At 32.5% G+C, this 17,484-nt stretch overlaps 1 protein-coding gene across 4 annotated transcripts in view; it reads right to left on the reverse strand.

Annotated features, from left to right (window-relative positions):
• The window catches only part of LOC126808771 (serine/arginine repetitive matrix protein 1), a 32,014-nt gene that overhangs the window by 11,418 nt on the left and 3,112 nt on the right, over positions 1 to 17,484 (reverse strand). For 2 of the 4 annotated variants that reach the window (XM_050533722.2, XM_050533720.2), the window contains exons 3-9: positions 17,231 to 17,302; positions 15,356 to 15,886; positions 14,888 to 14,956; positions 14,437 to 14,595; positions 13,400 to 13,527; positions 10,748 to 10,816; positions 4,252 to 4,319 (exon numbers count right to left, since the gene is read on the reverse strand). In XM_050533722.2, the coding sequence (XP_050389679.1) occupies positions 4,252 to 4,319; positions 10,748 to 10,816; positions 13,400 to 13,527; positions 14,437 to 14,595; positions 14,888 to 14,956; positions 15,356 to 15,886; positions 17,231 to 17,302 (1,096 nt within the window). The remainder of the gene's footprint in view (positions 1 to 4,251; positions 4,320 to 10,747; positions 10,817 to 13,399; positions 13,528 to 14,436; positions 14,596 to 14,887; positions 14,957 to 15,355; positions 15,887 to 17,230; positions 17,303 to 17,484) is intronic. The other 2 variants (XM_050533721.2, XM_050533723.2) reach the window with 2 other exon arrangements.

Raw genomic sequence — 17,484 nt, forward strand, 5'->3', positions numbered from 1 at the left:
AAACATTTCAATTGACAGTTCAGTTCATAAAGCTTACTAATGCTGTTGTTTGGAATTTGCAAATAAATTGATTGATGATTGTCAGTCTATCCTGGTAAATGACAAGGTATATTTTACATCTTTTATCAGAACTATCCTTTAAATTCCCTCTAAGATTTAGCACACACCCTAAGTTCTGAAATACATCAACGTAAAATGTAGGTAAATTTGGGAGGACAAGTATCTAATGACCCAAGTATATATAATAATGTCATCTTGCTAATCTGGTAACAATTCTTGAATGCTTCTCATCTGATTACCGGTAATTGTTTATTCTGATGTTTATGATATCAATCCAAGTTTATCAATTTACTGAATAACCAGTTGTATCCATTCATAAAATTAGTGAAGATTTTCTTAAACTCTCATTGCTATGGACATGTTCAAAACGAATACTTTTTTTTTTTGTTGAATAAATTTCACAAGCATATCACCTGTTGATTTCCACATACAATTCAAGTCAGGGCTTTTTTTAGATTTACAAAAAAAGAGTTGTTCCTTTTTGACGGATATAATACAGGATACGAGGAAGTAAAACAGCTTCTTTGACATTTTTTTCTTCTATTTGACATATTTATTTCTTCTATTTGACATAATATTTTTCTTCTATTTGACATTTTTCTTTCTTCTAAATAACACTTCTAAATTCAGAAATAGTTCTGCTTTATTTGACATATTTATTTCTTCTATTTGACAAATTTTTTCTCTACTATTTGACATAATATTTGTTTCTCTTCTTTTTGACATATTTATTTCTTCTAAATAACACTTCTAAATTCAGAAATAGTTCTGCTTCTGAACAAGGATCAAAAAACAGCCAATGTCTAGGTTTATTTCTTCTTTTGGTTGGACAATGCCTTTTGCATTGGTCTACTTGGAAACCGATCAAGTCATTCATCTGAATACAAAACATTCTGTAGATCCTTTTGGTGCATCATTCGTATTTGTATCTAATGTAAGCTATCAGTAACACAACTATCATGCATTCTGGACTTAACGGAGAATGCTATAGTAAAGTATAATTTTATCATTTACTTAGTTCATTGTGTAGCGCATTTCAAAATTATTTCTTTTATAAAAAAAAATAGAGTTTTAGTAACATATAACATTAAACTAAATCATGGGACATGATGTAAAAGGCGACATATTAGGGCTGGCAAAAATATCGATAGAGCGATAATCGTCGGCGACTACAGGAAAATATCGATATTGATATTCAGTTCTTGATATCAATACTTGTGTCAAGAATAAAGCAGCTTCAATAAAATGAAATTAACAGAATATTTTGCGTCAAATAATCAAGGTCATATTCTAAAAAAGTTAAAACTAAAAAAATACACACTAAGTAGTAAGTACGGTAAATCACCGCGCCGGTAATTTTTGCGGTCGTTTACAACAATGACAATGAATAATTAATTAATTGTTCAGGGGAAATAACTTGATTTTAATAGAAATTTATTTATTGTTATAAGCGTCCCCCAAAAATTGTCAACAGTGATTGTTGGCGAGCGCGAAGCTGCGAATACTATTTTGTTAATAACCCCATCCGATAAGTTGTGAACGAAACAAACATTAAGAAAACATAGTTTGAGGATCATAGGTTTTTTTTAATTGATCAATAACACATTTAAATGTATTATTAGCATACAAACAGTTATTTCTTTCAACTTCAAATTTTCCGATATATCGATATTGCCGAAATGGTTGCCAATATCGATATTTGAAATCGGCATCGATTGCCAGCCCTACGACATATGTGTAGCAGTTAATGTATATTTCAATATAGCATTGGTAGAAAGAGAGAACAATCGCTGCAGGCTATGTTCAGATTAGGTCAGAGTACCTTGTCTTAGCACAATTCTTTGATTCTTGATAAATTTTCACTTCATTTATAGATGTTCATCGGCGAAAATATACCTTACCTTACCCTAGCCATAATGTAGTATGGTATTATATGCTCTAGCCTACTTTTTTTGAGCAACAACTGAAAAACGAGGGTCATGTATAATAGGCCTATTGCTGAAAAAATTTCTATCACACTCATTTACCTAGTTAAATCGATGGACATCCTATTCCTATATCTATGACTATCTATAATCGACTGCAAAATCATTGACAAAGGCCTACATCTACTACTGATGCTTCGAAATGGGAATATTAATTTACATTAGTATTTAGGCTACCTAGCTGTGGTGTTTACATTTCATTGCTATGGTTACATCAGTCATTTCTATTGCTAGATTTTGAAAGCATATCGGTTTCACAGTTTTAACAAAGAAAGATAACATTACTGCTATATCTTAATCGACATAATAATATTATCAACATTTCACTGGTCAGTAGACTTTAGTACTGAGGCCAGGGCCGAGTACTTACCTTGGATGCACGTCGCTTCCTGTTAGCCCCTCGAGTCGCAGCTGATCTGTCAACACTTCACGAACAATGTGGGCATGGCATCTGGCTCGAGTTTCGCTCTTGGGTTTTCATATCCCAGTTCCTTCAATTGAGCAGGATTGCTCCGAATAAAGAGAAGCATGTTTTGATCAAATTGATGGAGACCAGCCCTTCTCGCCTCGTTGACATCGCTGTGTCCAGACCTTTGGAAATTTTTTAAAAAATGGCATGTGCTTCCTGATTTATTGTTGGTGCTATTAGTACATCCCCAAGCAAAGCAATTGACCATGTTTATGCTTCCAGTTAGTCAAAATAACAGGATGCAGTGCTCAGTTGCAATAACCTTCTATAGGAAAATTCATAACGCCCGTCGTCTTTGACATCACCCACGGCAAAAATCAAAACGAGGCTGCACATATGCATAAATGCCAATTCAGGTTTTTTGGTATATTTTTCCTTTGTAAAAATTATTCAGAATGACTTTTAAAATTTTACAGGGCTAAAATTATTCTAATATTAATGTTATTTTCTATATTAAAACAACTTTTTGTGGTAGAATTCTCCTTTAAACCGAAATATAACAAACTAGTAGTCACTTTTAATTTTAAGTTGGGGATTTTTCTATCATAAATTTATTAATTTTACCTTTGTCGTAGTGCAATCTCTGCTTACAATTTCAGTCCAAATATTTGTTTCATATGGAATTGATACTTTTACAATTCGGGACCACAGAATTTCTCTACCCTGATATTTGTGAATATATCTATAAATTTGTCCATAAAATCTATTTCATGAAGCTGTTTATTGTCTACAATTCTTTGCTGTTAGTGTTTGTTGCCTGGAAATGTCTCTGAAGAATATGCTATAAATTCGATAAAAATAAATAATATTACTGTAAACGTCTACAATCCTTTGTGATGATCATATATTTTTCTGCAGCTTGATGTAATGTAAGGATTTCTACAACTTTGATTTTTGTTATGTTGTCTCTATCTGGACATCTATTTCCTTTAGCAGCTTATGTTTACAAACCTTGATAGAAAAAAAACTCCAAAACTGTGACATATGGCATTGTTATTTTCCCATATTATCCTTATAACTGTCTGTGTTTACAATCCTTCATTGTACAAAATGCTCTTGGTGTCCTGATCAGTTCCTGGCCTTGTCGAAATTTAGCTGTCAGAGAAAAGATCGAACAGGTCTATTACATAAAACATTTCCTTTTGCAACATACATTTCAGACCTGGTACTTTTCAGTTTTTTGACATTGAGAGACATCATGTCAATCGAAGCAATCATCTGTTCAATGCAAAATTAACGCGATGTTTTATCACATTTATCTTCTTTCTAATAAATAGCATGTTGATGTAAGTAAGACTTCTGGTCAAGATTTGCTTATTGCTTCTAGAAAATCACTGGTTACCTTTAATTCTGTGGTTCTCTATGGTGATTATTTTCATCATTCTGATCTGCAACCACAATTGTGCATGAGACAGGGTATGCGGTACTGCTTCCTGAAATCATGATACCACATGAAGGGGATGTTGCCTAGTGGTTAGTTTTCCTGTCTGACAGATTGAATATTCATTGTTTTGTTGTTGGCAAAATTAGGATTCACTGCTATTTATTTCATATCTATCAAAGATGCCATGTACTCTTTATCCCATCTGATTTTGTTGAACAGCTTTTCAGTACTGTTTAATAGTATACAGTTGTTCTCTTACAGCAACTGTAAACAAGTATTAAAATGTATGAAGGGAAAAAACTGCCTCTTTGTTTCTTGGGATCTGAAAAGGGGGTTTTATCTTTCATTATTACCTGATAATAGCTGATGCCTTTCGGTATATATGATGCGATGTCCTGCCACAGCTCGTACTTATTCTTATCTGGAAAAAAAATATTTAAATGAAGAAATTCATATTCAACAGATTGTAAAAATTGAAAAATACCATTGAGCAAGTCATATTTTCACCATTTAGTCTTCTTCTGTACTGAAAATTAATCTTCATGTGGTCACAATAGGTCTTCTCTATTGAACAATATAAGGACATGCTACATGTATGTCACATAGAGTATAATGCACTAAAAGTTAAGATGATATTAAAAATAACACAAAAAAATAAAAATAACACAAAAAAATAAAAATAACACAAAAAAATCTTTAATCACAGAAATAAACCAAACAGACAATTTCAGATATATCCAAATAGTTTTCAAACTAATAAGTGTCACCAATCAGTTAAATCTAAGAAAATTTAAAAATTTGAATAATTACACAAGTAACTCTTGTAGTAATGTAAGTAAAAGCTTATACATAGATGAATAATAATTAAATAAACAATTGCAAAGAAATTATTATACAACAAACAGAATACAAATTTCTTTAATTTGTAGACCATTTTGATCATCTACACAATCTTCCCGACTTGCAATACCCCTTTCTTAGAATCTTTTTAAATCTCCTGGATAACCATCTTTACAAAAATCTGTAGAGCTATTGTTAACATTAACTTCTTCTAGGCAGTATGGAATCCTCACACGCGGAAATCATTTGAACCTGTTAAATCCTCCACCTTAGAATCTTCATAAAAATCTTTTTTTTTAAAAAGTTCCAGTTCTTCTGATGTTTTCTAGAACCTCTGAATTCTTTTTAAATCATAGGCTTCATCAGTATCTGTAAATCAGTTCTCCAGAATCTCTAGCTCGATTTCTTTTAAAAGCTTAATTTCTTGCAGGAACTCTTTAAACTTAAGAATACTTCTCTGTACATGTATCTGTAAATTAGTTCTCCAGATAATTCATAATCATTCAGAATCTGTTACACAATCTGTAGACATCTTGTAGTCTTTTTATCTGTGGCTATTTCTTAGTAACTATTATCTGTAGAATCTTCCAGAGCTTGCCGGTATAGACATCCAGCAAAATCTGTGAGGACAGATGTCTTCAATAGATTTTTTACATGAAATATGAACATATTCTACTGTCAGTTGACATTCAGAACCTCTATGATGGAAGACTTAATATTAGAGCTTTAGTGTACACTGTCATACAATTTCTTCTCTTAAGTCTCTAGTTAGAACTGAAACAAAATATGAAGAGCTCTTTTCCAAAATATTTTATAACCAACAAATGATTACTTTTTCTATGTGTGCAGTGCTGAGGAGGATAATTTGTGGGCAGGTTAAATGAATAAATTATTTTGAATCAATATTACATTTATGCTCTTAAATAACAGAACATAATAAACAGAAAAAAAATCTTTTCAAAAAGGTAAGATTTAAATCACTATTCATGTTTAGAAAAAGAGTTCTTCATATGTAACAAAACATCTTCCAGTACTGGTAGATTTCAAAAATTGATCAGCGTTCTCATAAATTCAATTCATCAATGTACCAGAAAGGCTATATCAATAAACTGTAAATTGTTTGCAGATTTCCAAATTTTTTCATCATTGTTCAACTGCTTCCACGGTCCTTTTAATGTTTTCAAAAATGTGTAGTTTCCTTTCAGAATTTGTTGATACCTCTGACAGCAATTAAACTGTAGACTTGTGGATTTTTTCATTCCCTGCTTGTTTGCTTTGTTAAAACTTCTCTAATTCTCTTAAGTGCCTTCTAGAAATGGTACCATAAACATATTTCATATTAAGTGTCGCTTCTTCCAAGTCTCTGGACCTGTACAATTATCTATGAACTTCTTCCAAAATCTGCTCTTCCAGAATATTTGAACTTCATCCATGATCTGTTACCTTCTTACAGAATCAGTACATGTCTTCAATATGTATGCTCCTTTAATAACAGTATTCTTGCAGATTTTCTTCAGGATTAGTAGACTTCTCGCAGATCTCCTTTGGGATCCGTAGTCTTCTTGTTGATTTCTTTCAGGATCAGTATTCTTCTGTAGATTTCCTTCAGGATCAGCATTCTTCTCTTGTCATTTCCTTGAGGATCAGTATTCTTCTTGTGGATTTCCTTTAGAATCAGTATTCTTGTAGATTTCCATTGAGATCAGTATCCTTGTAGATTTCCATTGGGATCAGTATCCTTGTAAATTTCCTTGAGGATTAGTAGTCTTCTTGTAGATTTCATTCAGGATCAGTAGTCTTCTTGTAGATTTCCTTGAGGATCAGCATTCTCCTCTTGTTGATTTCCTTGGGGATCAGTAGTCTTCTTGTAGATTTCCTTGAGGTTCAGTATTCTTCTTGTAGATTCCCTTTGGGATCAGTATCCTTGTAAATTTCCTTCGGGATCAGTATTCTTGCAGATTTCCTTGAGGTGCAGTATTTTTCTCTTCTTGTAGATTTCCTTCAGGATCAGGATTCTTCATGTAGATTTCTTTGGGATCAGTATTCTTGTAGATTTCCTCTTCTCTCCTTGTATATTTCCTTTGGGATCAATATTTTTCTCTCCTTGTAGATTTCCTTCGGGATCAGTATTCTTCTTGTAAATTTCCTTTAGGGTCAGTATTCGTACCTTCTAGTAGATTTCCTTCAGGATCAGTTTTCTTCTCTTCTTATCAATTCTCTTAAGGATCAGTAATCTTCTTGTAGATTTCCTTCAGAATCAGTACCGGGTATTCTTCTCTTCTTGTAGATTTCTATCAGGGTCAGTATTCTTCCTGTAGATTTTCTTCAAGATCAGTATTCTTGCAGATTCCCTTTGGGATCAGTATCCTTGTAAATTTCCTTGAGGATTAGTAGTCTTCTAGTAGATTTGGTTCAGGATCAGTATTCTTCTCTTCTTATCAATTCTGTTAAGGATCAGTAATCTTCTTGTAGATTTCCTTCAGAATCAGTATTCTTCTCTTCTTGTAGATTTCCTTCACTTTCAGTATTCTTGTAGATTTTCTTCAAGGTCAGTATTCTTGCAGATTCCCTTTGGGATCAGTATCCATGTATATTTCCTTGAGGATTAGTAGTCTTCTTGTAGATTTCCTTTCAGGATCAGTATTCTTCCTGTAGATTTCCTTTGGGGTCAGCATTCTTCTCTTCTTGTAGATTTCCTTCAGGATCAGTATTCTTCTTGTGGATTTTATTTAGGATCAGTATTCTTGTAGATTTACATGTACCTCGAGATCAGTATCCTTGTAGATTTCCTTCAGGATCAGTATCCTTGTAGATTTCCTTCAGGATCAGTATCCTTTTAGTAGACATCTTATGGGATCAGCATTCTTGTAAATTCCATTCTGGATAGGCATTCTTTTTGCAGATTTGCTTAAGATTTTGTACATAAATTCTGTAGATATCTATAAAATTTTAAAGAGCTCTTCCAGATTCTGTAAATTTCTTCCATAATCTGTTGATTTCTTCCAAGATTTGCAAACTTCTTTCAAACAATGTAAACTTCTTATTTGTAGACTTTTTATGGGGTTAATTGACTATCAAGCTTGCATTGATTTTGCATATAAAGTTAATTTTATCACGATTTTTTCCAGAAGACTTTTTCAAAAAATGGGGTGTAACATCCAATTTTTCTACATTTTGGGGGTAAATTGTTAATACTTCTTGCTATCTCTTTATCGTTAAAGTTTATCTTTTTTTATACAGTTAATGTCTTTTTGTTCCTTATTTATTCGCTAAAATCTTCAATTTACAATCACAATTTTTTTTAAGAATTTGGAAATCTAAACCCTCAGATCTTAAAAATGCTTAAAATTAAACCACAATACTATAAAATAAGTAAACTTCAAAATTTCAAAGCAGTAGGTCATATTTTCTTGTGTGCTTAGGAGATCAATTCAATTTATTTCTAAATATGCACAGAACATGTATTATGCCTTCAGCTTTCAAAAATACAGTAAAACATGAAATTGTTTGATCATGCATTAATCTCTATGACAAACAATGAATCTTTTGACTACTTATCAACAAGTTTATGAAATTAATCAAAGCTCTGGGTTGTTCACAAATTCCAAATTAATTTTACATAAACAATAATTACATGTTGTACAATAAACTTGCAAATGTGTATAAATATATACATGTATAAGAACATAAGTAATATTTGCAATAGACAAATAATTAAATATAAAATATTTTCCATTATCATTAACTACATGTACCATTATACATCAAAAATATCATTATAAATGATAATAAAAAAATCTTTTGTTTTGCATGCTACCCTTTGTTTTAATGTTTGTTCAAGAGTAAATTCCATCATAGTTTGCTATGTTCTGTAGTAACCAATCAATCATACCTCATTTTAGATGCTTGACTACTGTGGGTACATGGGATCATATCTATTTATCTCTATGAATAATTTAAGTTGTTTATGATGATGATAGGCACTAATTTGTAAAGATTGATCAACTTTTTATAACACTATAACACAAGTCTATAGTTGCCCATTAGTCTGAAATGTTAGTTAGAGCTTTAATAATATCTATGAAAATATCTCTTGAAGAGAACAATATGATTCCATGTACTCAGAGTAGTGGTGTATTTAGTGAGATCAGGTTGGTCTATAGAATAAGTATGTACACAGCCTATAATAAAACTCTTTGATTTAGAATAAAATATGTATTGAATCCGGTTGATAGTGTTGGGCTAATGTTAATTTTGACTACAGTCCAACAAAAAATCAGTTATATAGTTATGTTTATCTAAATATGTAAAACTGTGCAAGATAACAGACTGTCATCAGAAAAAGAAATCATTATCTTTTTTTTTATCAAAATCAAAAGAGTTGTATCATTATCTTACTTCTGATTAGATGTGGCTACATGAGATGCATTTCTTAAAGGACTTTATAACACAAAACAATATCAGAAATTCACGAAATTTGCAGCTTTTTAGTTCCTACACAGTTTTCACTTATATGCGGAGGAAGACGACAACAACTCTCGTACAATATGTCCGATGTAGCTGGAGGCTAGTAACTGGAGGACATCCAAACTGGGATCTCAGCAATGCACAAGGGGTTCAGGAAAGCGTTGAAATAAGTCGGTTGGTAGCCCCTCAAACCAGTGAATATAGATGAACTCCTAGTAGGTTTTGAATTGGCCAATTACGTCATAATCTACTAGTATAAATACCGCAGGCTTCGCTTCATTTAACTCATTACTGAGGAAGAACACCTTTAGTCCGAAACGTCTACAAATAAATTCAACTTCAAAACCTACTAGGAGTTCATCTATTTTCACTTATATGTTATAATAATTCAAACTTTTTCTGAAAATGCATGTTACATGTATCCCAACATCAAAGCTTGAAATCTTGACCATGCTGCGTCTATATGCAACTTTAAAGGTCTTTGAATACATGTATAGTTGTATTTCCATTCTTTTACCAATGTGACTCATTTAACCAAAAATCATTAATAAATATTGAAAAATAAAATTTATTAACAGCAATGCATACAATCGGTAATGTCTATATGGGGTAAAGCAAGAAATCACATCTGTATATAAAGAGTTAAAATTCAAAATGATGTACTGGTATATCCATTTTAGTCATTCTGAGTAAAAGATATTTAATGCGCGGCCCATACCACATTTTCCAATAACAAATTCTAAATTTTGACAGTTATTCTATTGGTCTTCCCAAGTAAAGTACAAAAACTAATATTTATAAATCCTTATACTGACCAAAGCTTTATCACTGTGTAATTATCCCAATTTAGGCAGGAATTCAGTCCTTCACGTTTATAAAATTGTGTGGGAGCCATAAAAAGCTTGTGCCAATTTCAAACATGAGAAAAAAACTCCCATTAAAATTTATTCTTAATTATATTACACGAGTAATTCTACATTTTCTTGATTTAAGGAGACAATTTGTATTTATGCTTAAGTATTGTTTAATATTTGGTGAATATGTTTGGTAAATATGGTAAAATCAGAATTATCATCATGGAAACAGATAGCTCAAAAGTATGCAGTTTAAAAAAAAAAACAAAAAAAAAACAACTGAAAATTGTTTATCAATCTCAATATTTAGGCGAACGATTTAGCTGATTTGCAGAAATCTTTAATGACTCCCTCGAAGGAAAGTCGAGGTGCACCAAAAGGAAAAGGAGCTAAAGCGCACCTTAAACGTGAAGGACTGGGAATTGCATGTCACATTAGCTCTCTTTATATACACCTCTAGATTTTCTCTTCACACAATAATATTTTGTTGTGCATATTATCTCATAAAGAATATAATCTGGGATAAAGTATGAATGGATTTCTTGTTTTATAAAGTTATTAATTGTAATATTGTAATGTAAATCTATCATATACTGGTTTAAAGATGGATTATGTGAAGATGACTGTGAAGATGAATTTGTTAGAGTAAAATAAGGATAAATGTATGTGTAGATTAAGTGTCACCTACCTGGACGTCGTGAGAAGTCTGGTAGATCTTTACTATCAGTAACACTATTGTTACGATCTCTTGTCTCTACTAAAATAAAACAACCCAAAATAAAAAAATACACAATAAATACATGTACAACATCACCTTGCCTTACTAAAAGAAATTTTTGTGGTAAAAAACACCACAGACCCAAAACACTGCACAAAAATTATTTTAAGTTGGAAATCTTGTGGAATGTGGTGCCGTGCCACACAGGTACCGGTATATAGGGAGTCAAATATCTTGTGGAACTCTTGTGGTGAAAAACACAACAGACCCAAAACACATAATGAAAATTATTCTAAGTTGAAAATTTTGTTGAATGTGGTACCACACAGGTACATAGGAAGGTCTGAGAAGAAAGTTTTGGAAAAAAAGATTTTTTTTCTTAGTCCAATATCTTGTGGATATTTTTTTTTTCACCACAGAACCGAGTCACTCTATCAGAATTATTCTACATTGTAAGTCGAAAATCTTGTGGAATGTTTTGGAAAACATTCAATTTCTTGTGGAAATCTTGTGGTAAAAAACACCACAGACCCAGACACTCTATGAAAATTTGTGGAATGTGGTACCACACAGGCACATAGGGACGTCTGAGAAGAAACAAAAAATGATTTTTTTTCTAAGTTCAATGTCTTGTGGAACTCTTGTGGTGAAAAACACCAGTCCTAAAAACACTCTTATCAGAATTATTTTAAGTCGAAAATCTTGTGGAATGCATTTTTTTTCAGAAATCCAATATCTTGTGAAACTCTTGTGTTGAAAAGTTCCTCACAAATGCTCCCAAACCTTGCCATATGGCATAGATGCGTTGATCAAATGTAAACGGATGAAAATAATGTATATATTGGAAACATGTCGCTATGATACAGTTTTATGGGAGTATTTGTGCAAATCAAAACGACTAGATTGAAGGAAAAAAAAATCTGAGTGAATCGTACAGGTTAAATTACCTGACATTACGAATTGTTGAAAAAAAATGAGCCGAAGCGAGAGCAGGTCAAATCGAGGCTTCAACAGGCATTGCATCTCTGTCCTTTTTTTTATCATATACAGTGTATTGTCCAATTGGGCATGGTGTATGCATACTGATATACGGACAGAAGGTCAGACTCCTGTGCACATATTAAATAATTGCACATTCATCTTTAGAAATCAAACTGATTATAAAAGTATACACTAAATTTCATCACTCTCCATCAGTTAGAATCAAATTTATCTTGTCTCAATGCATCGAATAATGAAATTGCTTAGCTCTGCTTAGCTTTAGCAGAAAAGCTAATCATTGAACACAGTTAAGATATTCACCTAATAAACATCTACATCAAGTTTAAACATTCTACCTCAATTAAAAGCAGAGTAGTTATGTTCTAAAATCTTGACCAATCAAATTGCTTACTGCTACTTAGCTTAAGCAGAAAATTCTCATCATCGAACATAGTCAAGGTAATGATGTAATGAATCTATACGCAGAGTTTCATCACCCTCACCCAATTAGAACCAAAGTTATTGTGTTCCAAAGTCTCAACCAATCAAATTGCTTATCTCCGCTTAGCCTTGGTGGAAAATGAGCATGATCGAACTCTGTCAAGGCATTCACCTAATAGACACCTACACCCAGTTTGAACATCCTAACTCAATTAGGAGAATTATAGTGTTCAAAGGCCTCCACCAATCAGACTGAGGTCTCTACTTTGCCTAGGGTATTGATGTAATGAAACTATACACTTAGTTTCACCACTATCACTCAATTAGAATCAGAGTTGTCAAGCTCCAAAGTCTCGACCAATAAAATTCCTTATGACTCTACTAACACAGAGCCGGAAATGCTCATTATCGAACTGAGTCATGGTATTATGTGATGAAACTATACACCAAGTTTCATCACTCTCACTTAATTAGAACCACCAAAGTTATTGTGGCCCAAAGTATCAGCCAATCAAATTACTTATTTCTACTTACCCTAAGCAGAAAATGCTCACCTTCTAACAGACCCATTTTAATAGTCCCCTGCTTTCTTTGAAAGGCGGGGAACAAAAAACTGTTAAGACTATTTGGGGAGTTTTAGTTGGGGCTATTTCTAAGATCTATGGTAAAAGTAGGTAATTCGACATTACCTGTGTGCCTGAGACTGGGACAGTAATTGTGTTGCACTTTCAGGATAATCAGTGGTGTGGATAAATATATATATTATTATTATGGTCACTTTGGGGATGCTTGATTGATAACATGAAGCCTTCCAAATTGACAGAAAATCAGTAGAGTACAGATATGATAGGAGTAGAATAAAGATGTATCCCAACACAACAGGCATATTACAAACAAGTATTATTCAGTTGGTGCTAACATTGTCACCAGAAATCGTTTTGTTGACCCAACTGTTTATGGAATTAAATATCTAGTTCTGAATCTTGATCTGACCTCAGTGTCAACCACAATATTTTTATATATATTTATTTTGTTTATATTAAAATATATTACAAATAGCCATGTTATAATGGGAAATATTCTACCAATTTTTGTTGATATGTTTTTAGTGCTTTATGAGAAGATGTTGAAATGGTAATCAGAAAACTGACTGCTGGTACAGAAAAAATTAATATCTCTAGGTCTTTTAAAAATATATACCTTGTCTGTTATCTCTAGATCTTCGTCGACCACGGCTACGACTTCTACTCCGATTTCTCTCACGACTTCTATCACGGCCACGAACGGGGTCACGTTCAGTATCGCGTCGTCTAGCTTCTAATTTCAACCTATACATAATATATAAATTCTATTGTAAACACAACCCCTTTAATAAATGCAAGTCAAAAATAATATTGACTCTACTCTCAAAACTACTAAGTTGTTCAGCACTTGACATATGACCAATTACAAAAAAAAAAATCATGCTAACTAACTAAAACCAGTGGTTGCCAGGCAAGATATGGCCACATTTTGCAAGGGATGGATAGAGAGCAAGCTAAAAACAAAAGTGATTTTTCATACAATCAGGGGCCATAATCCAGAAAGTTATGGTCTGAAATGTGCAAATATCGAAAGGGACTGAGATCTTTGAGATATAAAGATATATTTTTAGTTTCATCATAATCAGATAAAAATTGTGACCTAAGAGGGTCCACAACCTTTGCATTACATACTTTTACACAATTTGCGTACAAAGAGTGGCCATTTTGTCGGCCAGTTTCGTTTCGATTTTCCCGAAAATTATGGTGGAATGGTGATATATTTAAACGTTTATTAAAACTGGATAAAATTTTGATGTCAAGAGAATCCATAAGATAAAAAACACGATTTTTCATACAATCAGGGGCCACAATCCAGGAAGATAGTCTGATATGCGCAAATATCGAAAGAAACAAAGATCTTTGGGTTATTAACAAATATTTCAAGTTACATCAAGCTAAAAACATGATTTTTCATACAATAAGGGGCCATAATCCATGAAGTTATGGTCCGATACATGCCAATATCAAAGGAACCAAGATCTTTGGGAGATAAACCTATACTTCAAGTTTCGTCAAAATCAGATAAAAATTGTGACCTGTAGAGTGTCCACAAACAAATTGTGGACGGATGGACAGGCATCCGGACGGACAGGGGCGACAGCATAATACGTCCACATGAAAATGTGGGGGTATAAAAAAAAAGTTTCTACATACCTGGCATCTTCTTCCTGCCTTTTTGACAGATTATGGCGTAAATCATTTGGGTTCGTAATGATCTTGGCTTGTTTGACCTTGTCACGAAAACTTGGATCTTGTTCATGTAATGAGTCTTGATAGAATCTCTCATACTTTGGGTCTGGTCGCATCTCTAATCTGAAATGCAAAGAGATCAACTAAACCAAACGCAAATTTTAATGTTTTAATGTAACTGATTACTATTCAAGGCATTTTTAATACCCAGCAAACTACAATAATTGAAAAAATGTCAACATTTCATTTAGCATTCTATGCGGGCATAAAAATGGAATATAGTCAAAACAAGTCTACCACGTCCCACCTCTAATTTTTGCTGAAATCTATTAATTGGATGCAATGCTTTATTTTTCTAAAAAGCAATACAGGAATTAGTAGACAAAAATTGTCATGGCAAATGTGAGATACTTACTTAACTTCTGTAGGTCGTTTAGGCGACGGAGATCTTTTAGAGATGTGAATATGACTATAACGTGAACTACTGAAACATAAAATAGAACAATTTATCAATTTATATATGTGACATCATAAATTACTGGTCGTGTTATAACTGAAAATAATTGTTGTGAAAAGACCTAGTTTTTCTGTCTTTCTATCTCTCTATAACTCAAACATTTATTTTCAACTAAACTAAAGAGGTTTATTTCATTTGGTCTAGATACAATACTTATCTTTTTAACATGTCATTAAGTTAATTTGTATCACAGAGCCTGGATGTAGTAATAGAATAAATATATGTAGTCACGTCACGTACATGTAGTTACAACAATATGGCAGCTTGTATTCTGCTTGTCAGGATCACTTAGCTTTTCACCCAAAGATATATGTTCTCAACACTTTCACGCACATAAATTTGAAAAAATTGCTAAGAAGAAGTTACCTGGGTGTTGAAGGAAGAGTAGCTGGTGGTGCCACCTTAATAATTCTCTTCTCAAATTCCACTGTATCATCATGTGGCATGTCGTCAAATCGGAAATACTTTAATTCGGGTCGATCAAACACAGGGCGTCTTCCTGTATCCCTGTTATGTATCATTGAGAACAGAAGGGGATCAAAAACTTTTCGCACAGTCACTGATGCTGATGCTGGTGCGTATGGGTTTCGTTGAATTCCTATTGTGATGTTTTCTTCTATTTTAAACGCACCGTCATCTATAGTCCTAAATCGTTCATCCAAAGTTCTTTTCCTAATTATTAATGGTTCAAATCGACTGATTCCAGTCGTGTCACGAATTATCTTTGGACCTGACTGTACAGGTGATGAGCCAAGTCTGTCCGAAATCGCACGACTTGATGAATACTCAGGAGACATTTTTCTGACAGGTGAACGAGAAAAAGATGGGGCACGTTTGACGTGAGAATCCTCAAATCTTGTTGAAGATGATTTACTTCCATTTCTGTCTTCCCTTTTCCTGAAATACAGATCAAAGTCCATATAATAAGAATATCAGTCCAAAAATGGTTCAATTCTGTACAGTATTTACAAAGATATATTCAAATTAAATTTGTCAACATTCGGCTTTCTATGCTCAAGATGTGAGCTGAGTATGGTCAAAACAGTTAGTGCCACATACAATCTTTGCTAAAATCTTTTGATAGGCCTCTTTTTAATCCTGTTGAATCCAAGCCAGGAGATAATAATACTAATCTTATCTAATAATATCTAATTTTACCTAATAATATATTTCAATAATAATAATAATACCTTATTTTACCTTCTAGTAACAGATTTCAATAATATGAACAGATTTCAATAATATGAACAGATTTCAATAATATGAACAGATTTCATAATAACTAATTTGACCTAATAATATATTTTAATAATGATACCTAATTTTATCTAATATTAATAACACATTTCAATGATTTGAATAATAATAACTAATTTGACCTAATAACAGATTTCAATACCTAATTTCACCTGATAACATATTTCAATAATGATTTCAATAACAATAACTAATTTGACCTAATAACAGATTTCAATATTAATACCTAATTACACATTTCAATAATACATTGTAATATCTAATTTTACCTAATTACACATTTTAATAATAATATGTAATAACAGATTTGAATAATAATACCTAATTTTATTTACTAACAGATTTGAATAATAATACCTAGTTTTATATGTCAACAGTTTTGAATAACAATACCTAGTTTTATATGTCAACAGTTTTGAATAATAATGCCTAATATCGGAGTTTAACCCTTAACCGGTCATTGTCGACTATAGTCACCACAACGTTATACAGCTAAGTGGTCACGGTCGACTAAAGTCGACCACAGCAAGAACCTTTTTTATAAGCCGCTTTGAGTATTTTGTTTCGTATTTAATTGATATGGCCACGCATGCGTGTCAGACAGGAACTTGTCTTGTCAAGGGCATTGAGAAGAACATGTCTTTGTTCAACATTTTTTGACGAAAAAAGTAATTTAACGGTGTCGGGAATGTTAAAGACGCTCAAAGTGGTTGAAATACTTATGAATTATTCCGAATCGGATTATATCGATGACACATTGATTCTCAACACCATATTTCTGATGAAAAGGATTTAGAATGATTTACAGATTATAAGTCAAATGATCCTCAGCAACTTTTTTATTGGTGTCAAGAGTCTATCACTTATAATTATTCGGCAGTAGTCGATTGAAATAGGCATACAAAATATTTCACGTCAGCCTTTATTTAGCCTGACCACTTGACGTCGACTGGTTAAGGGTTAAGAAATAATACCTAATTTTACCTAGGAATAGATGAATCATTTTTTTTATCACTTGTATAACTCAAAGTTTCTACTTTCTTTCTGGGTGGAGATCTGAACAAAAAAAGAATCATAATCTATATTTATTATCAATGTACAATATACCGGGACACAATAAAATCGCACCACTGATTGACAGGAAATGCTGGTAAAATATATTAATGTAGCTGAAATGTGACTGTAGGATGGAAATATATCAACACAAGAAAATAAAATCCAAAGTCAGTAATGCGTGT

Source organism: Patella vulgata, chromosome 1 (assembly GCF_932274485.2).
Source record: "Patella vulgata chromosome 1, xgPatVulg1.2, whole genome shotgun sequence".
NCBI classification, from domain to species: Eukaryota; Metazoa; Mollusca; class Gastropoda; family Patellidae; genus Patella; species Patella vulgata.